The sequence below is a fragment of the Halichoerus grypus genome, chromosome 4, assembly GCF_964656455.1.
Source record: "Halichoerus grypus chromosome 4, mHalGry1.hap1.1, whole genome shotgun sequence".
Taxonomy (NCBI): domain Eukaryota; kingdom Metazoa; phylum Chordata; class Mammalia; order Carnivora; family Phocidae; genus Halichoerus; species Halichoerus grypus.
Window position 1 is genome coordinate 96,932,284 of NC_135715.1, and position 26,901 is coordinate 96,959,184.

At 37.2% G+C, this 26,901-nt stretch overlaps 1 protein-coding gene across 4 annotated transcripts in view; it reads right to left on the reverse strand.

The window, feature by feature from the left end:
- The window catches only part of DPP10 (dipeptidyl peptidase like 10), a 1,380,361-nt gene that overhangs the window by 34,671 nt on the left and 1,318,789 nt on the right, over positions 1 to 26,901 (reverse strand). For all 4 annotated transcript variants that reach the window (XM_078070688.1, XM_078070689.1, XM_078070687.1 and 1 more), the window contains 2 exons: positions 5,662 to 5,760; positions 5,485 to 5,554 (listed from right to left, as the gene is read on the reverse strand). In XM_078070688.1, coding sequence (XP_077926814.1) covers positions 5,485 to 5,554; positions 5,662 to 5,760 — 169 coding nt within the window. The remainder of the gene's footprint in view (positions 1 to 5,484; positions 5,555 to 5,661; positions 5,761 to 26,901) is intronic.

Consider the following 26,901-nt stretch of genomic DNA (forward strand, 5'->3'; position numbering starts at 1 on the left):
TAGGTTGTCCAATTTGCTAGCATATAACATTTCATAATATTCTTATAATCCTTTCTATTTCTGTTATATCAGTTGTGATTTCACCTCTTTCATTTCTGGTTTTATTTATTTGAGTCTCTCATTTTCTATGAGTCTGACTAAATGTTTATCAGTTTTGTTTATCTTTTCAAGGAACCAATTCCTGGTTTCTTTGATCTGTACTATTTTTTTTTTTTTTAAGTTGTTATTTCATGTATTTCTGCTCTCACCTTATTATTTCCTTCCTTCTACTGGTTTGGTGTTTTGTTATTTTTCTAGCTCCTTTAGGTGTAATGTTGGGTTGTTTGAGATTTTTTTTGCTTCTTGAGGCAATTTTGCTGTATTTTGGATCATTATGTTTTCCTTTTCATTTGTCTCCATGTATTTTTTTTTTTTTATTTCCTCTTTGCTTTCTTGGTTGACCCATTCATTGTTTACTAGCATGATATTTAGCATCCTTGTAAATGTGTTCTTTACAGAATTTTTCTTGTGATTGATTTCTAGTTTCATAGCATTCTGGTCAGAAAAGATTCCTGGTATGACTTCAGTCTTTTTAAATTTGTTGAGACTTATTTTGTGGTCTAACATGTTGATCTATTTTGAGAATGTTTCATGTACACTTGAAAAGAAGGTGTATTCTGGTAATTTTGGATGAAATATTTTGAATAGATCTTTTAGGTCTGTCTGGTCCAAAATGTCATTCAAAGCCACTGTTACCTTGTTGATTTTCTTTGTATGATCTATCCATTGAGTTAAAAGTCCCCTACTATTATTGTATTACTATTGATTACTTCCTTTACGTTTGTTATTAACTGCTTTATGTATTCGGGTACTCCCAGAATGGGTGGATAAATATTTACAATTGTTATATCTTCTTGTTGGCTTTTCCCCTGAATGATTATATAGTGCCCTTCTCTGTCTCTTGTTACAGTCTTTGCTTTAAAGTATTTTGTCCAATATAAGTATTGCTACCCTGGCTTTCTTTTCACACACCTGTGCATGATAAATGCTTCTGCATCCCTTCACTTTCAGTCTGCATGTATCTTTAGGTCTGAAATGAGTCTGTTGTATACAGCATATAGATAGGTCTTATTTTTTCATCCATTTTGTCACCCTCTGTCTTTTGATTGGAATGTTTAGTCCATTTTCATTCAGTGTAATTACTGATAAGTAGGTACCTATTGTCATTTTGTTACTTGTTTTATGGTTGTTTTTGTAGTTCTTCTCTGTTCCTTTCTTCTCTTGCTCTCTTCTCTCAAGATAAGTTGGTTTTCTTTAGTGATATACTTGGATTACTTTCTCTGTTTTTTTTGCATATTACTGATTTTTGATTTGTGGTTACCATTTGGTTTGTATATAACATCTTCTGTATATAGCAGTGTATGTTAAGTTTGAACTCATTCTTTACAACTTTACTTCCCTTCATATCCTTTTATTTTGTGAGTTCCTTGACTGATTTTTATAAATATACTTATTTTTACTGCTTTTGTGCTTCCTACTTTCCTTACTCTAGCTTATGGTCTTTCCTTTCCACTCAGAGTCCCCTATAACATTTCTTGCAGGGCTCGTTTAGTGGTAATGAATTCCTTTAACTTTTGTTTGTCTGGAAAAATCTTTATCTCACCTTCTATTCTGAAGGATGGCTTTGCTGGATAGAGTATTCTTGGCTGCAGCATTTTGAATATATCATGCCACTCCCTCTGGCTTGCAAGATTTCTATTGAAAAATCATCTGGTAGCCTTATGTGGTTTCCTTTATATGTAACTGCTTTCTTCTTCTGCTTTTAAAATTACCTATCACTTCTTTTCCCACCTTAACTACTGTGTATCTTGGTGTGGACCTCCTTGGGTGGATTTTGTGTGGGGTGGGATCTCTGTGCCTAGGTTATCCGGAATTTATTTCCTTCCCCAGATTTGGGAGATTTACAACTATTATTTCTTCAAATAAATTTTCTGCCCGCTTTTCTTTCTCTTCTTCTGTGATCCTATAAGGCAAATGTTATTACACTTGGAAAAAAAAAAAAAAAAATATATATATATATATATATATATATATTATTTATTTATTTATTTATCCCCCATCCCCCACCCCCCAATCTGCTCAGCTTATTTTCTATTTTTCTGTTCTCCAGGTCACTGGTCCGATCTTCTGCTTTGTCTCTTCTACTCTTTATTACATCTAGTGTATTTTTAAATTCATTTATGGTGGTCCTTATCTCTAATCGGTTCTTTTTTTTTTTTTTTATCTCATTAAGTGTCAGAGATGTCTTTTAAGTCTGGTGAGTATCTTTATGATCATTACTTTAAATTCTCTAACAGGCATATTGCTTATCTCCATTTTGCTTTGGTCTCTTGCTGTGATTTTGTCTTATTCTTTTACTTGGGACATATTCCTCTGTCTCCTCATTTTGCCTAACTTCTGTATAGGTTTCTGTGTGTTAGGGGAGACAGCCACATCTGCACTTGCAACTAATGGCCTTATGAAGAAGAGGTCCGGTAGTTTCCTGCTATGTAGTATCCCCTTTTCACCAGAACCTGCCCCTTCAGGCGTGTCTCCTATGTGTGATGTATCTACCCTGCTGTTGTGGCTGAGCTGCTTTTTCCTTCAGTCCAGTCGTCTGCAATAGCTTTCTTGGCCTATTGTGGGCAGTGTCTACTCCCTGTGATGTCAGTGGGCCAGCCTGGAGATGCCATGGGCTTGACTTGAAACGGACCAGGCATTTGCCAGAGATATAGCACCAGACTGCAAGGCACTTTCCCTGGTTGTCTCCTGAGAAGCTTTCATTGGTAGGGGTGGGGCCTGAAGTCAGACCAGTTGTCTGCCTCCAGCCTACTACTGGTTCTCTGACTGGTATGTGTGTTTATCTTTCCTCTCTCAGGGGCATGCGTCACTTTGGAGTGGTGCTGGCTACTCTACGGGCTGCTTTCACACTGCCAGGGCTGCAGCATCCTGTGTGGGGTCTGGTCAAGAGTATATTGGAGAGGGTAGTTCCACTGAAACACAGCATAGGGAGGCAGGGTGGTGGTGCTAGCAAGTTTTGAGTGCTGCTGTTTTTTTGTAGGAGGGGCCCTGAAGGGGTTGGTCTGTGGAAGCTGATAATTTTAACTATTAAAACTACTAGTGCTAATAATAACTATGTTTATGGTTACAATTTATTAAACACTAAGTGCAAGTGTTTATGCTCCACCAGACGCTATGGTGACACATCTTTAAGGTATCCCAAGTTATCATCTCCAGTTTATTTATTAGGAAGCTGCTGCTTAGAAAAATTAAGCAATGTATTGTAAATCTTTGAGTTGAGATTTGAACCCAGGCCTACCTGACTCCTGAACTAGTACCTTTACTCTATTATCCTGCCTCTAAAAAAGACCTGATTATCCCTTTTCTAACAAGAGAAATTAAGACTAATCTATATCACCCAGAATAAAGCTCATATCAGATGCCAAAACAAGTCGGTTAGTTTCTCTGACTCAAGGCTACAGAGAGAATCTGTAATTCCTGTCTACTTTTCACCCCAAAGTGTGACATTACTCTGGAGCCAGCGGACAGGCAAGTGATAATAATTGCCTACATGCCCATCTGCATGAGTGAGGCAGTGCTTCCTGGAAGAATGACTAAAAGGGTTCCTTTCCCTGAGAACCACCTGTCCCCCCCTAAGTGAATAAAAAGAAGAGCCTCTTTTCCCAACGAGAGAGATGACTGAGACAGAATATTGGGTTAAGAATTTTTTTCCTTTTTTTTGTCTCATTTTAACGCCTTAAATATTTTCCTCAATAAAACACACACATACTTCAAATAGGAATTGAAGAAAAGTAGGTGAAAGAGAAGGGACAAAAGAAGCAATTGTAAAAGAGCAAATAAGAACTTCCGCAGGAAGTCACAAAGAACTTTCAAGGTCTTCTGGTTATTTAGAGACAAAGGAGAAGGGTCTGGGCATGAGAAACTAGATGAGGTCAAGACATTAACATTAGGAATAAATACTGGAATGTGGGGAAATACTAAGTATAATGTTTTCTGTATTTAGCTGCTTAAAATTAAGTGACAGATTGTTTCTATTTATTAAAGAATCTACAATCTGTAAAAAATAATGAACTATAATCAAAATAATTAAAACAATCATGTGCATGGCACTTTACATGTTGTATTTCATATAATCTAAAAAGCAGCCTTAAAACATAGGCTGTACTTTAATGCTTGTTTCATATTTGGAGAAACTGAGCCCTAAATGAGGTTAAGCAACTTGCTTAAGGACACCGCTAATAAATTGACAAAACTGGAATTTAGAGCCAGGAACTTTGATTTCATAGACTGAACACTTATCTTCTATATTCAGTAGTCAACAAGTCATGCTGTTTTCATTTCTCTTTTCCTAATAAGGTTCTGATATAATTTTAGGCAACTTTAAGCATTGTCCTAGCAATATATGCTGGCTGGGTTCTTAATAAGGAAAATAACCAATAACTCTCAGGAATAAAATGCTACATCAGTATCAAGTTAGTCAACCATTAGATGTTAGGGGTCTCTGTGCCCAGTACTATTTCAGAGTTTGATCTCATAGAAAGTATGAATGAATTCAATTCTAAGTTGGAAAAAACTAAAAGGTTTTCTGAGCATGGGAGGTGCTTCCTGCTGGCCATGAATCCAAGAAGGAAAACTGGCAGGAGTGATATAAATATAACCAATGGTTTCAGCAGTGGAAATCAATGTTTCCTCAGTGTTGCATAAGCAACTGATAGAGAGCATAGGGCCTGACTGTGACAACACAGATGCACCTTACAGACATTATCCTCAGTGAAATAAGCCAGTCACAAAGGTCAAATACTGCATGAATCCACTCTGAAAAGGCATCTAAAATAATCAAACTCCTAGAAGCAGAGAGTAGAATGGTGTTTGCCAGGGGAGGGGGAAATGGGGAGTTGTTATTCAGTGGGTATAAAATTTTAGTCATGCAAGATGAGTTAAGTTCTACAGATTTGCTATGCAACACTGAGCTTATAGTTAACAATACTTTATTGTGCATTTAAGATTTGTCAAGAGAGTAGATCTCATATTAAGTATTCTTACAACAATTAAAAAAATTGCTCTTATGAATGCAGCATAACTTTGATATGACAAATATATTGCAAAGAAAGAAATAGACCAATATTATATATGAAAAAAAAAAAATGAGCATAGGGCTTGAGTAATTGCTAAACAGACATCCATAAGCCAAACCACATGTGTCACTATTCCCAGCAGTAACATTGAGTTCAACTTGGGAGGTAAGAAGTACAAACAAATTCCACATCCCTCCATATTGTTTTGTGGTGATGTCCTTGACGAGCTCATACCACTGACAGCTGCACAGTTAACTACACACATAGGACTTCTTCTTTTGTTTTTTAATCAGAATGCTGTTATGTGAGGCATAAGAAAAATTATAAAGCCTTTAGATTCCTTCATTTCAAAAACAAATAAAATACTTACATTATTAACAGAAGAGCATACTGGTTTCGGTCCGTAAAATCTTTGGGAAAGGACAACTGTAAAGGAAGTTCTTTTAAAGAAAGAGCAAAATATTAAAGATGGAGAGTCATTTACATGTAAAACTATAAGATGCAGAGAATGTTGTTCTTAAATAACATAGCATGCACAAAACTTTACCATAGTCGTCAATATGAAGCATTTTAATTTCTGACTTTACTATCTTCTTCTTCAGGATAGCTTCCTTCAGCATGGAATTGCTTTCCAATATAAAATATTCTATAAATCAAAAAAGTTAATTTAAATAATTACTATGTGTTGATCAGGAATCAGTACAACACAACAAATAATCAGTGATTATCATTTGGCAAGCACTGTGTTAGGCACTGATTAAACTCTCATAATTTCTCTCCTGGCTGGATTACTACAACAGTTTTCTAACTGAGCTTTCTTATTCCAGTGAAATGTTCTCTATTTGCCCTATTCTTGGAATTAGCATTTACATTTTCAAAATGCAAATCTGATCGTTACTACTCTGCTTAAGAATATTTAAAAGAATACAGACTTATCTAGCACCCAATAAGATGACATTTACCATTCTGGGATCCCAGTACAAAATTATGAGGCATGTAAAAAATCAGGAAAATATTACCTATAATGAGTACAAAATATAATCAATAGAAATAATGCAAATGATATAATCGATTGGCAATACCATTAAAAAGAATATAATTATATCCCATGTGTTTATTAAGGTGAAAAAAATAGGCATGAGGATATTAAGGAGAAATATGAATGAAATTTTTTAAAAAGACACAAGTTAAAATACTAAAAATTAAAAACTGCAAAATCTGATATAAAGACAATCTAAGATGAAAAACAGTAGATGGCATTAATAGCGTATTAGGTACTGTAAAAGAAATGATTAATGAATTTGAGAATATAGCAATAGCCAATTAAAAAAAATCAAAAAACAAATTGACAAAACATGAAACAAACATCAGTAACTTGCTGGAATTTTGATTGATATACTAAATCTATAAATTTATTGGGAGATTTGACATACTAAAAAAAGTGAGCCCTCTAATCCATAAGTATGTATGTATATCCACTGATTTCTCTCAATCTTGGGAGAAAGCAATCAGTCTTTCAACATTAAGATATTAAGTATGGTATCAGTTGTAGTAGTTCATCTAATTAAGAAATTTCCTTTCTAGTTATTATTAATATATTGTTGTGTTTACTGTTTTTCAATTTTATCAAATACTTCTAAATCCTCAGAGTTAACAGTAAAGTGAATTGCATCGATTGCTGAATGTTACAGCAATCATGGATTCTTCAGGTAAACCCCATGTACTCATATTATCCTTTTATAGATTGGTAGATTTTACTTGCTAGTATTTAGTGAACTTTGTATCTATATTCATTAGAAAAAAAATTAAAGATTTTTTTTTTTTAAGTAATCACTACATCTAACATGGGGCTCAAACTCACAACCTCAAGATCAAGAGTCTCACACTCTACCAACTGAGCCAAATAGGCACATGCCACCCCCTTTTTAATTTTTATCCTTGTAAGGTTTATGTTGGATGTGGAATCTGGAATGTTGGCCTTATTTTTTCTGAGATTTTGTGTTAAGTTTGGTATAAATATTATTGAATATTGCACAGAATTCACCAGTGAAGCTAACTGGAATTTTCTTTGTGGGAAGAATATTAGTTGAAAATTTTTTAGTAGATAATATTTATATAGTGTATTTCCTCCTGTCTGGTTGTTTAGCAGTTAATGTCTTTTAAGAAATTTACCCACTTCATCAAAAATGTGAAATTTGCTACCATAAAATTACTTACAATGTTCCATTACTATCATTCTAATGTGTATAGGATCCATTATTAACATTTGCATTTCATTAATGAAAATAGTGTACATTTTCTTTGATGACTCTATATAGAACTTTATAAATTTTATTGATCTTTAAAAAACTTTGCTTTCATATATTTTCTCTACTGCTAGTCCATTTTCTTTATCATTTATTTCCACTCTTTATTATTTCCTCCCTGTAACTTAATTTGCTCTTCTTTTTCTATCTACTTAAAGTGGAAGTTTAGATGATTGATTTTAAAGTTTTCCTTCTTTATTAAGCAAGATTTTAGAGCCGTAAATTTCTAGTCAGATTGTCAGGTATCTCCAAATTTGAATTAGTTTATATTTTCATTTTTCTGTGGCTCAAAGTATTTTCCTAAATTATTCTTTTATCTATGTATTATTTAGAACTGCAAGTCTGATAACAAAACATTCTCAGCATTTCTTCTGTATTCTTTATTTTGCCTTCACTTTTGAAGGCTGTTTTCTAAGATCATTTATTCCAGGTTGAAGATTATGTTTTCTTCTCCATCATCATTTAATTAATTAATTTTAATTCCAGTATACTTAATATACAGTATTATGTTAGTTACAGGCATGCAATATAATGATTCAGCAGTTATACAGTGCTCGTCATGATAAGTGCACTCTTAATCCCCTTCTATTTCACCCACCCCACCCACCCACTGTCCTCTGGTAGCCATGTTTGTTTGTAGTTTTTGGTTTGTCTCTTTTTTCCCTTTGTTTTGTTTCTTAAACTCCACATATGAGTGAAGTCATATGGAATTAGTCTTTCTCTGACTGACTTCGCTTAGCATTATATTCTCTAGATCCATCCATGTTGTTGCAAATGGCAAGATTTCATTCTTTTTTATGGCTGAATAATATTCCATTGTGTGTGGGTATATCACATCCACTTTATCCATTCATCTATTGATGGACGCTTGGGCTGCTTCCATAATTTGGCTATTGTAAATAATGCTGCAATAAACAGGTGCATATAGCCTTTCAAATCAATGTTTTTGTATTCTTTGGGTAAATATCCAGTAGTGTGCTTACTGGATTGTATGGTAGTTGTCATTTTAATTTTTTGAGGAACCTCCATACTGCTTTCCAGAGTGGCTGCAACAGTTTGCATTCCCACCAACAGTGCATGAGGATTCCATTTTCTCCACACCCTTGCCAACACTTGCTGTTTCTTATGTTGCTGATTTTAGCCATTCTGACAGGAGTGAAGTGATACTTCATTGTGGTTTTGATTGATTTGCATTTCTCTGATAATAAGTGATGTTGAGCATCTTTTCATGTGTCTGTTGGCCATCTGAATGTCTTCTTTGGAGAAATGTCTGTTTATGTCTTCTGCCCAGTTTTTAAGATTGAATTGATTGATTGATTGATCTGACAGAGAGAGAGAGAATGAGCACAAACAGGGACATGGCAGGCAGAGGGAGAGAGAGAAGCAGGCTCCCCATGGAGCAAAGAGCCCAAACCCTGGGATCATGACTGGAGCTGAAGGCAGACGCCTAACTGACTGAGCCACCCAAGCACCCCGTCTGCCCACTTTTTAATTGGGTTATTTGTTTTTGGGGTGCTGAGTTATATCAGATCTTTATATATTTTGGATACTAACCCTTTATTGGATATGTCATTTGCAAATATCTTCTCCAATTCTGTAGGTTGTCTTCTAGTTTTGTTTCCTTCACTGTGCAGAAGCTTTTTATTTTGATGTAGTCCCAATAGTTCATTTTTGCCTTTGTTTCCTTTGCCTCAGGAGACATAATTAGAAAAATGTTGCTATGGCCAATGTAAAAGAAATTACTGCCTGTGCTCTATTTTAGGATTTTATGATTTCATGGCTCACATTTAGGTCCTTATTTTGAGTTTATTTTTGTGTCTGGTGTAAGAAAGTGGTCCAGTTTCATTCTTTTGCATGTAGTTGTCCAGTTTTCTCAACACCATTTGTTGAAGAGATGGCCTTTTTTCAAATGCATTAGCTTGCCTCTTGTTGAAGACTGATTGACCATATAAACATGGGTTTATTTCTGGTCTTTCTATTCTGTTCTATCGATCTATGCATCTATTTTGTGCCAGTACCATATTTTTTTGATCACTACAGATTTGTAATATAACTTGAGGTCTGTAATTGTGACTCCTCCAGCTTTTTCAAGACTGCTTTGACTGTCTTTTGTGATTTTATACAAATTTTAGGATTGTTTGTTCTAGGTCTTTGAAAAATGTTGTTCATATTTTGATAGAGATTTCATTAAATCTATAGATTCCTTTGGGTTGTATGGACATTTTAACAATATTTGTCCTTCCAATCCATGAGCATGGAATATCTTTCCATTTCTTTCTGTCCTCTTCAATTTCTTTCATCAGTGTTTTATGGTTTTCAGAGCATAGGTGTTTCATGCCCTTGGTTCATTTTATTCCTATGAATTTTATAATTTTTGGTACATTTTTAAAAGGGACTATTTATTTAATTTCTTTTTGCTGCTTTATTATTAGTGTATAGAAATGGAACAAATTTCTGTATATTGATTTTCTATCCTGCAACCTTAAATTCACTTATCAGTTCTAGTAGTTTTGGGTGGAGTATTGGGTTTGCTATATATGGTATGTCATCTGCAAATAGTGAACATTTTACTTATTCCTTACCAATTTGGATATTTTTCATTTCTTTTTGTCTGATTCCTGTAGCTAGGATTTCCAGTATTATGTTGAATTAAAGTGGTGAGAGTGGACATCCCTGTCTTGCTCCTGATCTTAAAGAAACTGCTCTCAGTCTTTTATCATTGAGGGTGATGTTAGCTGTGGGTTTTTCATATAAGGCCTTTATTATGTTCAGGTATATGCCCTTTAAAACCTACTTTATTGAGGGTTTCTATCATATTGTACTTTGTCAAATGCTTTCTCTGCATCTATTGAAATGAGGATATGGTTTTTATCCTTTATTTCTGTGATATGATGTATCACGTTGATTGCTTTGTGATTATTGAACTACCCATGCATCCTGGCAATAAAACCGACTTGATCATAGTGAATGATTTTTTTATGTATTGTTGGATTCGGTTGGCTGGTATTTTGTTGAGCATTTTGGCATCTATGTTCATCAGCGATATTGGCCTGTAGTTCTTTTTTCATAGTGTCTTTATCTAGTTTTGGTGTCAGGGTAATGCTAGCCTCATGGAATGAAGCTAGGCAGATTTCCTTCCTCTTCTGTTTTTTGGAATAGTTTGAGAAGAATACGTATTAACTCTTCTTTAAGTGTTCAGTAGAACTCACCTGTGAAGCCATGTGGTCCTGGACTTTTGTTTGTTTGGAGTTTTTTGATTAGTGATTCAATTTCATTGCTGGTTTTTGGCCTGTTCAAATTTTCAATTTCTTCCTGATGCAGTTTTGGGAGGTTATATGTTTCTTGGAATTTATCTATTTCTTCTAGGTTCTCCAATTTGTTGGCATATAATCATTCTCTTATAATCCTTTTTATATCTATGGTATCAGTAGTTATTTCTCCTCTTTCATTTCTGATTTTCTTTGAGTCTTCTCTCACTTTCTCAATTTATTTGCTTATTGATGTATTGACTTTGATGAGTACTGCTATAGGTTTGTCAATTTTGTTAATCTTTTTTATTTTATTTTTTTAAGATTTTTATTTATTTATTTGACAGAGAGAGACACAGCGAGAGAGGGAACACAAGCAGGGGTAGTGGGAGAGGGAGAAGCAGGCCTCCCGCGGAGCAGGGGGCCCGATGTGGGGCTTGATCCCAGCACCCTGGGATCATGACCTGAGCCGAAGGCAGACACTTAAAGACTGAGCCACCCAGGCGCCCCAATTTTGTTAATCTTCTCAAAGAACTAGCTCCTGGGAAACTCTTCATATCTCCTTCTAGTCTTAATGATAGCCTTGCTGGATAGAGCTTTTTTTTTTTTTTTTTGCATATTTTTTTCCTTTCAACATTTTGAACATATCATGTCCCTCCCCTCTGACCTGCAAAGTTTCTTGCTGAAAAATCAGCTGATAGCCTTATGGGGTTTCTCTTGTATATATTTGTTTTCTTTTCTATATAATTGTTTTCTTTTCTCTTGCTGTTTTTTTTTCTCTTGCTGCTTTTAATATTCTTTTATTTTATTGTTATGTTAATCACCATACATTACATCATTAGTTTTTGATGTAGTGTTACATGATTCATTGTTGGTGCATAACACCCAGTGCTCCATGCAGAACGTGCCCTCTTTAATACCCATCACCAGGCTAACCCATCCTCCCACTCCCCTCCCCTCTAAAACCCTGTTTGTTTTTCAGAATCAATCGTCTCTCATGGTTCATCTCCCCCTCTGGTTTCCCCCACTTCATTCTTCCCCTCCTGCTATCCTCTTCTTTTTTTTTCTTAACATATATTGCATTATTTGTTTCAGAGGTACAGATCTGTGATTCAACAGTCTTGCACAATTCACAGTGCTCACCATAGCACATACCCTCCCCAATGTCTATCACCCAGCCACCCCATCCCTCCCACCCCACCCCCCACTCCAGCAACCCTCAGTTTGTTTCCTGAGATTAAGAATTCCTCATATCAGTGAGGTCATATCATACATGTCGTTCTCTGATTGACGTATTTCGCTCAGCATACACCCTCCAGTTCCATCCACGTCATTGCAAATGGCAAGATCTCATTCCTTTTCATGGCTGCATAATATTCCATTATATATATATACCACATCTTCTCTATCCATTCAATCTGTCGATGGACATCTTGGCTCTTTCCACAGTTTGGCTATTGTGGACATTGCTGCTATACACATCGGGGTGCACGTACCCCTTTGGATCCCTACATTTGTATCTTTGGGGTAAATACCCAGTAGTGCAATTGCTGGGTCATAGGGTAGCTCTATTTTCAACTTTTTGAGGAACCTCCATATTGTTTTCCAGAGTGGTTGCACCAGCTTGCCTTCCCACCAACAGTGTAGGAGGGTTCCCCTTTCTCCACATCCCCGCCAACATCTGTCATTTCGTGACTTGTTAATTTTAGCCATTCTGACTGGTGTGAGGCGGTATCTCATTGAGGTTTTGATTTGGATTTCCCTGATGCCGAACGATGTTGAGCACTTTTTCATGTGTCTGTTGGCCATTTGGATGTCTTCTTTGGAAAAATGTCTGTTCATGTCTTCTGCCCGTTTCTTGATTGGATTCTTTGTTCTTTGGGTGTTCAGTTTCATAAGTTCTTTATAGATTTTGGATACTAGCCCTTTATCTGATATGTCATTTGCAAATATCTTCTCCCATTCTGTCAGTTGTCTTTTGGTTTTGTTGACTGTTTCTTTTGCTGTGCAAAAGCTTTTTATCTTGATGAAGTCCCAGTAGTTCATTTTTGCTCTAGCTTCCCTTGCCTTTCGCGATGTTTCTAGGAAGATGTTGCTGTGCTGAGGTCGAAGAGGTTGCTGCCTATGTTCTCCTTTAGGATTTTGATGGAATCCTGTCTCACGTTTAGGTCTTTCAACCATTTTGAGTCTATTTTTGTGTGTGGTGTAAGGAAATGATCCAGTTTCATTCTTCTGCGTGTGGCTGTCCAATTTTCCCAAAACCATTTGTTGAGGAGACTGTCTTTTTTCCATTGGACATTCTTTCCTGCTTTGTCAAAGATTAGTTGACCATAGAGTTGAGGGTCCATTTCTGGGCTCTCTGTTCTGTTCCATTGATCTATGTGTTTGTTTTTGTGCCAGTACCATACTGTCTTGATGACGACAGCTTTGTAATAGAGCTGGAAGTCCGGAATTGTGATGCTGACAGCTTTGCTTTTCTTTTTCAACATTCCTCTGGCTATACGGGGTCTTTTCTGGTTCCACACAAATTTTAGGATGATTTGTTCCCTTTCTTTGAAAAAACTGGATGGTATTTTGATGGGGATTGCATTGAATGTGTAGATTGTTCTAGGTAGCATTGACATCTTCACAATATTTGTTCTTCCAATCCATGAGCATGGAACGTTTTTCCATTTCTTTGTGTCTTCCTCAGTTTCTTTCATGAGTATTTAATAGTTTTCTGAGTACAGATCCTTTGCCTCTTTGGTTAGATTTATTCCTAGGTATCTTATGGTTTTGGGTGCAATTGTAAATGGGATCGACTCTTTAATTTCTCTTTCTTCTGTCTTGTTGTTGGTGTATAGGAATGCCACTGATTTCTGTGCATTGATTTTATATCCTGCCACTTGACTGAATTCCTGTATGAGTTCTAGCAGTTTTGGGGTGGAGTCTTTTTGGTTTTCCACATAAAGTATCATATCGTCTGCAAAGAGTGAGAGTTTGACTTCTTTGCCAATTTGGATGCTGTTTATTTCTTTTTGTTGTCTGATTGTTCTGGCTAGGACTTCTATACTATGTTGAATAGCAGTGGTGATAGTGGACATCCCTGCCGCGTTCCTGACCTTAGGGGGAAAGCTCTCCGTTTTTCCCCATTGAGAATAATACTCACTGTAGGTTTTTCATATGTGGCTTTTATGATATTGAGGTATGTACCCTCTATCCCTATACTCTGAAGAGTTTTGATCAAGAAAGGATGCTGTACTTTGTCAAATGCTTTTTCTGCATCTATTGAGAGGATCCTATGATTCTGGTTCTTTCTTTTGTTAATGCATTGTATCACGTTGATTGATTTGTGGATGTTGAACCAACCTTGCAGCCCAGAGATAAATCCCACTTGGTCATGGTGAATAATCCTATAATGTACTGTTGGATCCTATTGGCTAGTATTTTGGTAAGAATTTTTGCATCCATGTTCATCAAGGATATTGGTCTGTAATTCTCCTTTTTGATGGGGTCTTTGTCTGGTTTGGGGATCAAGGTAATGCTGGCCTCATTAAACGAGTTTGGAAGTTCTCCTTCCATTTCCATTTTTTGGAACAGTTTCAGAATAGGTATTAATTCTTCTTTAAATGTTTGATAGAATTCCCCTGGGAAGCCATCTGGCCCTGGGCTTTTGTTTGTTGGGAGATTTTTGATGACTGCTTCAATTTCCTTAGTGGTCATAGGTCTGTTCAGGTTTTCTATTTCTTCCTGGTTCAGTTTTGGTAGTTGATACATCTCTAGAAATGCATCCATTTCTTCCAGGTTATCTAATTTGCTGGCATATAATTGCTCATAGTATGTTCTTATAATTGTATTTCTTTGGTGTTGGTTGTGATCTCTCCTCTTTCATTCATGATTTTGTTGATTTGGGTCATTTTTCTTTTCTTTTTGATAAGTCTGGCCAGGGTTTTATCAATCTTGTTAATTCTTTCAAAGAACCAGCTCCTAGTTTCGTTGATCTGTTCTACTGTTCTTTTGGTTTCTATTTCATTGATTTCTGCTCTCATCTTTATTATTTCTCTTCTCCTGCTGGGTTTAGGCTTTATTTGCTGTTCTTTCTCTGGCTCCTTTAGGTGTAGGGTTAGGTTGTGTATTTGAGACCTTTCTTTTTTCTTGAGAAAGGCTTGTATTGCTGTATACTTAACTCTTACGACTGCCTTTGCTGCATCCCAAAGATTTTGAACAGTTGTGTTTTCATTTTCATTGTTTTCCATGAATTGTTTTAATTCTTCTTTAATTTCCTGGTTGACCCATTCATTCTTTAGTAGGATGCTCTTTAGCTTCCATGTATTTGAGTTCTTTCTGACTTTCCTCTGTGACTGAGTTCTAGTTTCAAAGCATTATGGTCTGAAAATATGCAGGGAATGATCCCAGTCTTTTGGTACCGGTTGAGACCTGATTTGTGAGCTAGGATGTGATCTATTCTGGAGAATGTTCCATGGGCACTAGAGAAGAATGTGTATTCCGTTGCTTTGAGATGGAATGTTCTGAATATATCTGCTCAGTCCATTTGGTGCAGTGTGTCATTTAAAGTCTTTATTTCCTTGTTGATCTTTTGCTTAGATGATCTGTCCATTTCAGTGAGGGGGGTGTTAAAGTCCCCCACTATTATTGTATTGTTGTCGATGTGTTTCTTTGCTTTTGTTATTAATTGCCTTATATAATTAGCTGCTCCCATGTTAGGGGCATAGATATTTTCAACTGTTAGATCTTCTTGTTGGATGGACCCTTTAAGTAGGATATAGTGTCCTTCCTCATCTCTTATTACAGTCTTTGATTTAAAATCTAATTTGTCTGATACAAGGATTGCTACCCCAGCTTTCTTTTGGTGTCCATTAACATGGTAAATGGTTTTCCACGCCCTCACTTTCAATCTGGGGGTGTCTTTGGGTCTAAAATGAGTCTCTTGCAGACAGCATATCGATGGGTCTTCTTTTTTAATCCAATCTGATAGCCTGTGTCTTTTGATTGGGGCATTTAGCCCATTTACATTCAGGGTAACTATTGAAAGATAGGAATTTAGTGCCATTGTATTGCCTGTAAGGTGACTGTTACTGTATATTGTCTTGTGTTCCTTTCTAGTCTATGTTGCTTTTAGGCTCTCTCTTTGCTTAGAGGACCCCTTTCAATATTTCTTGTAGGGCTGGTTTGGTGTTTGCAAATTCCTTTAGGTTTTGTTTGTTCTGGAAGCTTTTTATCTCTCCTTCTATTTTCAATGACAGCCTAGCTGGATATAGTATTCTTGGCTGCATATTTTTCTCATTTAGTGCTCTGGATAGATCATGCCAGTCCTTGCTGGCCTGCCAGGTCTCTGTGGATAGGTCTGTTGCCAGTCTAATGTTTCTACCATTGTAGGTTACATATCTCTTCTCCCGAGCTGCTTTCAGGATTTTCTCTTTGTCTCTGAGACTCGTTCGTTTTACTATTAGATGTCAGGGTGCTGACCTATTTTTATTGATTTTGACAGGGTTTCTCTGCCTCCTGGATTTTGATGCCTGTTTCCTTCCCCAAATTAGGGAAGTTCTCTGCTATAATTTGCTCCAATATACCTTCTGCCCCTCTCTCTCTTTCTTCTTCTTCTGGGATCCCAATTATTCTAATGTTGTTTCGTCTTATGGTATCGCTTATCTCTCACATTCTGCCCTGGTGATCCAGTAGTTGTTTATCTCTCTCTTTCTCAGTTTCTTTATTTTCCATCATTTGGTCTTCTATCTCACTGATTCTCTCTTCTGCCTCATTTATCCCAGCAGTTAGCACCCCCATTTTTGATTGCACCTCATTAATAGCCTTTTTGATTTCAACTTGGTTAGATTTTAGTTCTTTTATTTCTCCAGAAGGGGTTTCTCTAATAACATCCATGTTTTTTTCAAGCCCAGCTAGTATCTTTAAAGTCATGATTCTGAACTCTAGATCTGACATTGTACTAATGTCCGTATTGAGTAGGTCCCTAGCAGTCAGTACTACCTCTTGTTCTTTTTGTTGAGGTGATTTTTTCCATCTTGTCATTTTGTCCAGAGGAGAATAGATGAATGAGAGAACATAATGCTAACCGGGTAACAACATCCCCAGAAAATATACTCTAAAGAAATCAGAAAAGACCTGAAGCCAGGGGAAAAGAAAGTGAAAGAAAGTAAAAAGAAAAAGAAAATGATAAAAGCAAACAAAAACAGAACAAAACAAAAAAATACAGAATATGATCAAATATGATCAGGCTGGTGCATAGATCAGTGCCCCACACTAGATTTGGGGTGTATTTTGGTCTGTTAGAAGAAAGTGCCTCCCAAAATTTTAAAGAAAGAAAAACTTATATACGTACAAAAATAAGGGTTGATATGATGAAGGGATGGAATATGACTCTAAAGATGAAAATTGTATAAAATTTTATTAAAGGAATTGATAATTTTAAAAAAACAAAAGAGAATTAAAAAAAAAAAGGAGAGAATGTGATCAGGCAGGAGACCAGAACAAAGCCATACACTAGAGATTTAGGGTATATTTTGATCTGTTAGAAGAAACTGTATCTCAGAATTTTAAAGAGAGAACAACTTATATATATAAGCCAAAAATAAGGGTAACTACTATGAAGGGATAGAATATGACTCTAAAACTGAAAAATAAAAATGTTTTTTTAAAAAAGGGATTGATAAGATGTTGGTTGAAAAGGGGAAAAAAAAAGTTAAAAAAAATTAACTTTGAAAGACTAAAGAATCATGGTAAAAAAGCCATGAATTCTATGTGTAGTATTCCCCTAGCACTGGAGTTCTGCCGTTCTCATTGATCGGTAAACTTGGTCTTGGCTGGCTGTTCTTGCTGATCTTCTGGGGGAGGGGCCTGTTGCCGTGATTCCCAAATGTCTTTGCCGGAGGCAGAATTGCCCCACCCTTGCCGGTCCAGACTAAGTTATCTGCTCGGGTTTGCTCTCGGGAGCTTTTGTTCCTTGCAAGCTTTCTCTACAGCTTTGGAGGCCGAGAGTGAAAATGGCAGCCTCCCATTCTCCGCCCCAAGGAGCCGAGAACTCGGGGCCCCACTCCTCAGTGAGCCCCCAGAGAAAAGCAGTCAATCACTCCCCTCTCCCCGGTCTTCGGCCACACTCCGTGCTCACCCGGCCTGTGACCGAGCATTTCTCTCTGGCACCCGACCCTGTGTGGAGTCTCCAAACCCAGATGATCCCTGCAGTGTGCTCCCGTGCTGCTCCTCCCAGGGGGAGGAAGGGGAGTCTCCCTGGATCTGCCGCTTGTTGGGTCCCTGCTGGAGGAGCAATGGCCTGACTGTGCCGCGGATCATGGTTTATGGCAACGCTGAGCTGAGAGCCCGCGCCTCGGCTCCGTCTTTGCAGCCGGCTTCCCCGCTCCGAGAACTGGGAGCTCTGCTGCACTCAGACACCCCCAGTCTTCCTGTGACCCCGAGGGTCCTGAGACCACACTGTCCTGTGAGTGTTCCACCCCCCGCTTAGCCACTGGAGTGACGTCCCTCAGCGGAGCCGACTTCTAAAAGTTCCGATTTTGTGCTCCACGGCTCTCTCACTTGCCAGAAGCGGCGTACAGAGGCCCCCTCCCCCGCCGTCTATCCTCCCGAATATCACCTCAGATTCACTTCTCCGCCCGTCCTACCTTCCAGAAAGTGGTCGCTTTTCTGTTCAGAGAGTTGTTGCCATTCTTTTCTTCGATCTCCTGTTGAGTTTGTAGGTGTTCAGAATGGTTTGATCCCTGTCCAGCTGAATTCCTGAGACCAGACGAAATCCAGGTGTCCTACTCCTCCTCCATCTTGCTCCGCCTTAATAATCTCTTTATTGCTACTTTTTGCCATTTCAGTTACTTTGTGTCTTGCTGTGGACCTTCTTGGATTTAGTTCAGAGGGGGCTCTCTGCCTCTTGGATATGGATGTCTATTTCCTTCCCTAGATATGGGAAGTTTTCAGCTATTTCTTCAGATAAATTTTCTGTATCCTTTTCTCTCTCTCTCCTCCTGGGATCCCAATAATGTGAATGCTGTTACACTTGATTTAAATCTATTCTTGTTTTGTATAACTTTTTTTCTCTCACCTGCTTAGTTTGATTGCTTTCAATTACTCTGTCCTCCAGGTCACCGATCCATTCTTCTTCCTGTTGTCTACTATATTCTGTCTAGTGTGTTTTTAATTTCATTTATTGAGTTCATATCTGATTGTATTTTTTCTTTTTTTTTTTTTTAAAGATTTTATTTATTTATTTGACAGAGAAAGACACAGCGAAAGAGGGAACACAAGCAGAGGGAGTGGGAGAGGGAGAAGCAGGCTTCCCGCGGAGCAGGGAGCCCTGTGCGGGGCTCGATCCCAGGACCCTGGGATCATGACCTGAGCCGAAGGCAGACGCTTAACGACTGAGCCACTCAGGCGCCCCTGTGTTTTCTTTGTTAAGTTTCTCAATGATGTCCCCTACTCTTTTCTCAGGTCCAGCAAATATCTTAATGATCATTACTTTAAATTCTCTATCAGGCGTATTACTTGTGTCTATTTCAGTTAGGTCATTTGCTATGATTTTTTCCTTTTATTTGTGACCTACTTCCTTTTCTCATTTTGTCTAAATCTTTATGTCTGTTTCTGTATGCTAGGAAAGTCAGCTATGTCTCCTGCCTTATGAAGGAGAGGTCCTGTAATGCAGTGTCTCCAGTTCACCAGAACCTGGCACTTGAGGAGTGATTCCTATGTGTTGCGTTTGCCCTGCTGTTGTGGCCGAGTTGCTTTTTCCTTCAGTCCAGTCATCTGCAATGGCTTTTTTTGCCTGTGGTGGGCAGTGCTTGGTCTCTTTTGTGTTAGTGGGCCTGTCTTGGGCTGCCTTGGGCTTGAGTTTTGTGAGACCAACCATTTGCCAGAGGTAACAGTAGCACCAAACTGCAGGATGGTTACCTGTTTTGTCCCCCTGAGAAGCTTTTATTGGTGGGCAGGGCCTGCAGTCAGACCAGCTGTCTGTCCCTTGCCCACTGCTGGGGCCATAGGTGGAGTGGTGTGTGTGGTTATCTTCCCCTATGTCTGTGTCACTTTGGAGTGGTGCTGGCCCCTGTTGGCGTGCTTGCACATTGCTGGGCTTGTGGCACCTCTTTGGAAGGGCTCTGGCTAAGAGCATTTTGGAGGGGTTGACTCTGCAAAGGGCAAGGGTCCACAAACTCGGGGGGGGAGGGGACCTGCATTCACTAAGACTAAGGCCAACCTGGCTGGAGAGGGCAGATCTGAAGTGCAGGGGGTGAGGGAGGTGCAGGGCATGCAGTGTTATCAAGGAGGGAGTATCTGGGCTTCTCTGATTCCTGCAGGTCGCCCCGTGTTTATGCTGGTAGGTGGAAGTAGGTAATGGTGCCCACCAGCTCCGTTGTTTCTGAAGAAGTCTCTCAAGGGTCCCTGACCTTCCATCACACTCATGAGATTAGTGAAGAAAGCCCCCTTCTGTATGCCCCAGGCATTTTTCAAACTGCGGCTTCCATGCTATATCTCTGTGGGCTGTTTGTTATGCTGTCTCTTTAAGGGCGGGGACGGATTCCTCTTGCCCTCCAGGTTCTCCCAGAGCTGAGCCCAATTATTTTTATAGTTTCAGGTTTTGAGTCTCTTTGGTTGTAAGAACTCATGAAATTCAGCCCCTCTGGCTTTCAAAGTCAAATGTTTGGAGAGTCCACACAGGGAAGACAAATTCCCCTGTGTGAGAGTACTTCTCTCCCCTCTCCATTCCAGCAGCATCCCTCCCACCCACAGACAGCCCCATGTGTCCCTTTAGTTGTGGAATTTGTTCTCCTAGTTTTCCTGTCATTTTCTGGGTTATTTATACTGATGTGAATGTTACCTAGTTGTATCCCTGAGATGAATTGTGCTTTGGGTTGTCCTATTCTGCCATCTTTTCTGGAATTCTTCCATCATCATTTTAAAGATTTTGCTCTATTTTTTCTTTTCTTTCTTTTCTCTTCCTTTCCTTTCCTTTTTTTTTTTTTTTCCTCCTGATGAGACCTTTGCAGTAATTCTTGCCTTCACTACCATGTATGTAATGTGTGGCTATATAGGTGTCCTTTTATTTTTGATGATAAAAGGTTTAATTTGTTTTGTTTTTAAATCACCTTTTCTATTGGGATACATCTCGCTTGAGGTTTGTTGAGCAATTCTATACTTTTCATCTTATTTAGATTTGGCCATTATTTCATCAAATATTTCTTCTTACGTGCCTACCCTTTTGACTCTAGTTAAAAGCATCATATATATACAATGGCCTGCATTATACCTGCATTATATAAATACTTTATATTATATATATATGGTATATATATATACACATATATGTATATATATGCCTACATTAACTAGGCTCTGTTCATTTCTTTCATTATCTGGAAGTTTCTATTGATGTTTCAAGTTCACTGATCCGTTTTCTATAGTGTCTAATTTGCTTTTAGTATTTTCCAGTGAAGTTTTTATTTCAGATATTTTTTTTTAAGGATTTATGTATTTATTTTAGAGGAGAGAGAGCACACGCAGGGGGAGCAGCAGGCAGAGGGAGAAGCAGGCTCCCCGCTGAGCAAGGAGCCCAATGTAGGACTCGATCCCAGGACCCTGGGATCATGACCTGAGCGGAAGGCAGATGCTTAACTGACTGCGCCACCCAGGCATCCCAATTTCAGATATTTTAAGTTCATGAAGTTCCTTTAAAAAATATCCCATTTATATTCACACTGTATTCATTTTTTCTTGACTTTCAAAATCATACTTATAATAGTTGGTTTATTGTATTTGTCAGAAGGTTCCATCTCTCTCATTTCTGAGTCTGTCTGTTCACAGTAGCTTTTTTCCCCAGTTATGAGTCACATTTTCTAGCTTCCTCACACACCCAGTAATGTTTTACTGGATTCTGACCATTTACATTGTTTTGGATTTTGTTCTATTATTTTGGAAGTTGTTGGACTTGGTTCCAGCAGGTGTTTAGGCTCTTTGCAGGCAGCTAAATCATTTCAATACTTTTAAAAATATCTCATTTGGTGTAGGTTTGGGTGATCTCTGCTGTGTGGCTAGCGTAGCCCTACTACGAAGGCATGACTCTTTTGGGCTGTCTCCTGCACATTCCAGTATTCTGCCTGGTTGGAACTTTTAGCACATGCCAGCGCTTTTGAAGCTCTGGCCTTTCCCAGATACATGCTCAGCTAGGGGTTTTCTGCAGTAGACTCAAGATGATCCCCTGAAGCCCTATTAAGATTTCTGGGCTCTTTTCTCCATTTCTTTCTCCTCCTCTTCTCCAGTGTATTTGTCCATGTTCTCAACATTCCAAAATCTTCAACCTTTCTGAACTCCAATGTCCGTCCTCATTCTGACTCTAAGATACCATTACACTCTTCTTGCATTGTTCTTCATTGCACTGAGATTCAGAAAATGATTCCAGCCAGAAAGCCAGGGCAATTACAACATTAACTCACTTGTCTCCCTTCTTCCAGGGATCAAAGTCCTACCTTGACTATTGTCACATGCTTGAAAATTGTTTTTTATATATTTTATCCAGTTTTTCTCTTTTCCTTTTTTTTTCCCCCTCCCTTCCTTTCTGGCAACAGGCTGTTTCTACTTTCAGTTACTCCATGGCCAGAATACAAATTTATTTTTTGTCAGTGGTTTATCATTGATACTTTACTGTTAAATCCAAACTCCTTAGAGTAAAACATCATAAGACTTTTCTGACCTGTCTCCAGTTTGCCCCTATTGCCTATATCCTTTTGCTTTTTTTCTTAAATGTTTTGTTCCAGCCACATGGGACAACCTTTATCTTGCACGTTTGAATATTTTCATGCCTTCATGTTAGTATGTTCACATTCTTTTGCCTTTCTGCTGACTTGCTGTCTTGGAATTATGTCCACTTCTATCAGAGAAATTACCATATTCTATTAGAACCATCTAACTTTGTTTCCTGCACTGTACTCTGAATTCTACATGTGATTTCAGGCACATCAGACCACATCTCTTGTAAATAAGTGTCATTTGTTACAATACAGATTTGGGAAATGAGATGTTCTCAGAGGTTTATTCTATCCCTAAAATGTAAGAAGTTTTAGGTTATCTAAAGAGCATATTTTCAAGGAAGCTATCGTAAACATTCAGTTATAAAATTTAAAATGTGAATACCTAAACTCTGTATACTGGATTTCACCAAAGATTCAGCATTGATAACTAACTTAAGAACGATCATAAAAATGCACTTAATTGTGGATAAAACCATTTGTTTTGTATTTAGAGGAATCCAGTGTCACCTGATATTTGCTAACTACAATAGGACAGCTTTTTGAAGAATAAATCTTAGTAAATTTTTACCTTTATACCTCTAACTAAACTACAGATCATCTTGTTGACTATTTTTTTAAATAAATGAACAATAGTTTATTGTATTAAAATGACTGACAATTTAATAAATGGATACAGCCAGAGGCACCAATATGAGTATAATATACTAATAATTTCTCATGGTTTCTCTTAATTATCAAATGTCAGTGATAAAAAATAAACCTAATTACATGTATTTAGGGACAGTTGAGAAATTTTTACTTCTAAATCAAAGGCTACTCATTTATTCATGGGGAAAAAAAAATCAATCCATGGTCACAGGGAAATAAGTTCTATTTAAGGAAAAGAAATATAGGAAATAGTAAAGCCATTTTTGAAAATATTAAGAGCAGACAGCTTTTTTTTTCACGATAAATTTGCAAAACACATAATACGCAGTTTTTTTGGTGAAATAGTTTGAAGAGGAAGGAATGTTAAGACATGGTTTTAAGCATGGGATTGAAAAGAGAAGAAAATGAAAACAAAACTGGAAAGAAGACAAAACTGGAAAGAAGAAAGGGGGAGATAAAGTAGAAGAGAAGTAAAGAGGGATGAGAACAAGAGATGGGATGGAGAAAAAGGAAACAAGCATATATGCAAAATTAAGGAGAAAGAAAATGGTAATGATATGAGACAAAGGACTTTTGAAATATTAGCTAAGTAAAATTTTGCATATTTATACCTTAACTCACTGAGCATTTTAATGAAGAGTTTCTTTTTCATTATAAAAGTAATATATGAAAAAAAAAAATACTTGTTCATTGCAGAACATGAGGCAAATATTCAAGAAGAACAAAAAATCACCTGGAAGGCTGCTAGCCAAATGCAAGAATTTTAACATTTGTGAGTATTATTTTCTTAAATTTTTAGATGCATTTTCAAACAGCTTTGTTAGAGTGGCATAAACATTTGGCCTCCTTAATCACTTGGAACTCTAGCTTAAACATTTTTGAAGAACTTTTGTCAACATTTTTATTTTTAATCCTAGTAGGAAACTGATAGTGACTTTATTAGAATGATTTGATAACATTTTAAATTAAGAACTATTTACAAACATATGAACAATGGGCAGAAGTTCATAAGGGGCAGTCTAGTAACCCAGGGCTTAGGACTGTGGCCAGGCCTGCAGGTCAAGGGCAATGAGTAGCAATAGGTCTGTGAGAGATCCATGGTGACCTTCAGCTAGGAGTCCTGGCAATCTTGGGTAATTCCACAGTGATAAGTAGCCCTGGAAATATAGATACACCAAAACTACTTTTCTCCCTATCTTCAGTCACCCATGGGATTCACTTTAGCTAGAATCTAACTGGTAGCCAAATGGTAACAGAACCTAAGTCATCTGTATAGATTACTTTCTGGGCAGAAACCAAAGGGGGAAAAAACTGAGATCCAATGGTTCTGGAGGGACAAATGGAAGATATTCAGGGCACTAATTAATATTCCATTAAAGTTCATTTACAAATCCCCCTCTTTTATTATGTTTTTTTTCATTATTGTCAACAGTGCTATTAGGTTTTCTCTATTTAGAATTATTTCCTCAGTAAAAACCATTAAGAGGAAACATAGGTACATAGGTATAAAAGATTTATGACTTATTTTTTCCAAGAGATTGCAACAATTTATAGTTCTACCTGCAAGTTATGAGAGCCTTACTGTATCCTTCTTAGCAATGTAAATTTTTTGATGCTGTTCAGTAAGTTGTTTGGCAAATTACATGGCAATGTTTTACTCTGCATTTCTTTCTTTGATAACCATTGGGTTTAAAGGTGTCCATGTTTGTTAAATTTATTTTCATTTTTCTCTTTTAAATTTTCTTTTCATACGGCCCCCAGATGTGTTACAATTAATTCATTAATGTAACAAAGATTAATCCAAGATCCATTAACCAAAAGATTTACTTGAAACTGAATGTAAGTTTTTGAATAGCACCTGACAACTGCTCACTTTTTGTTTTTCTTGATGCTGAGATGATAATTGGCTTATAAATGGGAAAATTAGATTTCATTTATACAAAAATATTTCATTATTTGCCGCAGAAATTACTAGGAAACAACATTGCCTTGTAACAGTAGAATAAAGTTAATTAAAATCAGATTGGAAATTTAAAAATTATTTTGGCAGAATATGCAGTATAACACAAATAGTTCCCAGTTATTCAGTGCATCCTACGTTGCAAATATGTCTCATCTTCATAAAAAATTCATTTGCTAATTTGCCTACAAGAAAATTGATCCTATGAGAGATTAATTTGTTTCAGATCTCACAAAATGTATATAATGAACTCATTTTATATACTGATTTTAATCTATAAAATTCAACCTTCTATTTTATCCAATATACTGTTTTATTATTGTTGTTTGTTACTGTTAATACTAAACAGATTTAATTTGCTCACCATAACCTCTTTCAGGTTTATACTGATAAGTAGAAACTAAACAATGTGCTCACCTACTTCCAACCACACAAAACCCCATTACAAATTTGCACTTTTGTTTTTTCATAGAATAAAGAGGAAGTCTCCATATGTTGGAATTTAAAGAATATGAATGAATGGTCTTCCTCTGTTCTCTAAAAATAATACAGATGTGAAAGATAAAAATCACAGTAGAATAAGTTGCCATCATATGGTAGTGATAATGAGGTAGGGAAGCTGGAGGAATCCATTTTGGAAAGGCTATGTGTCTGCTGTTTTTCTGGTAGGCCGAATTTCTATATTTTGCTTCTGAACAAGCCAAAGAAGCTATGTTCCACTTCAAGGGGAAAGCAAGAGTGAATCATTCTCTTTTTTTTCCTAGGCCCCAAGCACGTAATAAAATCTAAGAAGAGCTGGATACCAAACATGTTCCAGAACGTTAGCTTCAAACAAACTTCTGCTGACACTGGCATCAATACCTCCTACCTTCGATGATTCATGAAATAACACCTGTTACTCACCTCTCATCATCTTTGGACCCTACCCTGGATTCCTAAAGGAACACATACTCTAGATCCTTTTCTAATATAAACCCCAAGCACTGATGAGACTCATTGTCCTTTCTAAGTCTCCTAGACACTCTGCTATTCTTAAACTCTGTTTTCGCTTTCTCCAACTCACATTTGATTTCTATCCTGGGTGAAGCCAGGGACCCCCCCCCCCCCCCCCTCCAATCTGCCTTCATCAGTTACAAATCCTATTCTGGAGTCAGTCAGACTATTTCCTATGCTTCCTGGCTCACCTACCTATTAGGATGAATTAAGCAAGTTATTTTACCTCCCCGTGACTCGGTTTCCTCATCTTTAAAAGAGGATAATAAAATTAACTATATGTCAGGGGGTGTTCTGAGGATTAAGTTCATAAATATAAGCCTAATTTATTAGATCATAGTAGCCTAATGTAAATCATTAGAGCATTAAGAGTATTGACTGAATAAAATTGAAAGAAGGCAACGAAACATAGGAAGAAAGGAAGGCAGGAAGCAATCTTGCTAGTCATTTTTAAGATTACCTCAACTACGCATTTACTTACATACTCTACTGTAATTACATAAACAGACACATTGACCATATTTTACTAGCAGAGTCCACCCAACCTTGGTTATATTGCTTGATTGATAGAGTAGGTGCTCACTTAATAGATGATGAACAGTTAAATACGTAAAAGAATAAATGAATAGATAAAACTAGGAAGCCCTGGATAGCTGGAACAAATAGGATAGAAAAAATAACATATTTTTCATATTTTTCCCAAAAGTACACAAAAAACATTGAAGGAATAATCTATATGAGACCAAGGTAAAAATGGACCAGAGCAGTAAGGGGCCAATAGGCTGAAGCGTACCTAAATGAGCCTCATCAACCAGTCTTCACTGAATTTAGATATAGTAGATACCCTGTTCCAGGCATGTAAGATCCAATTCCAGCTGT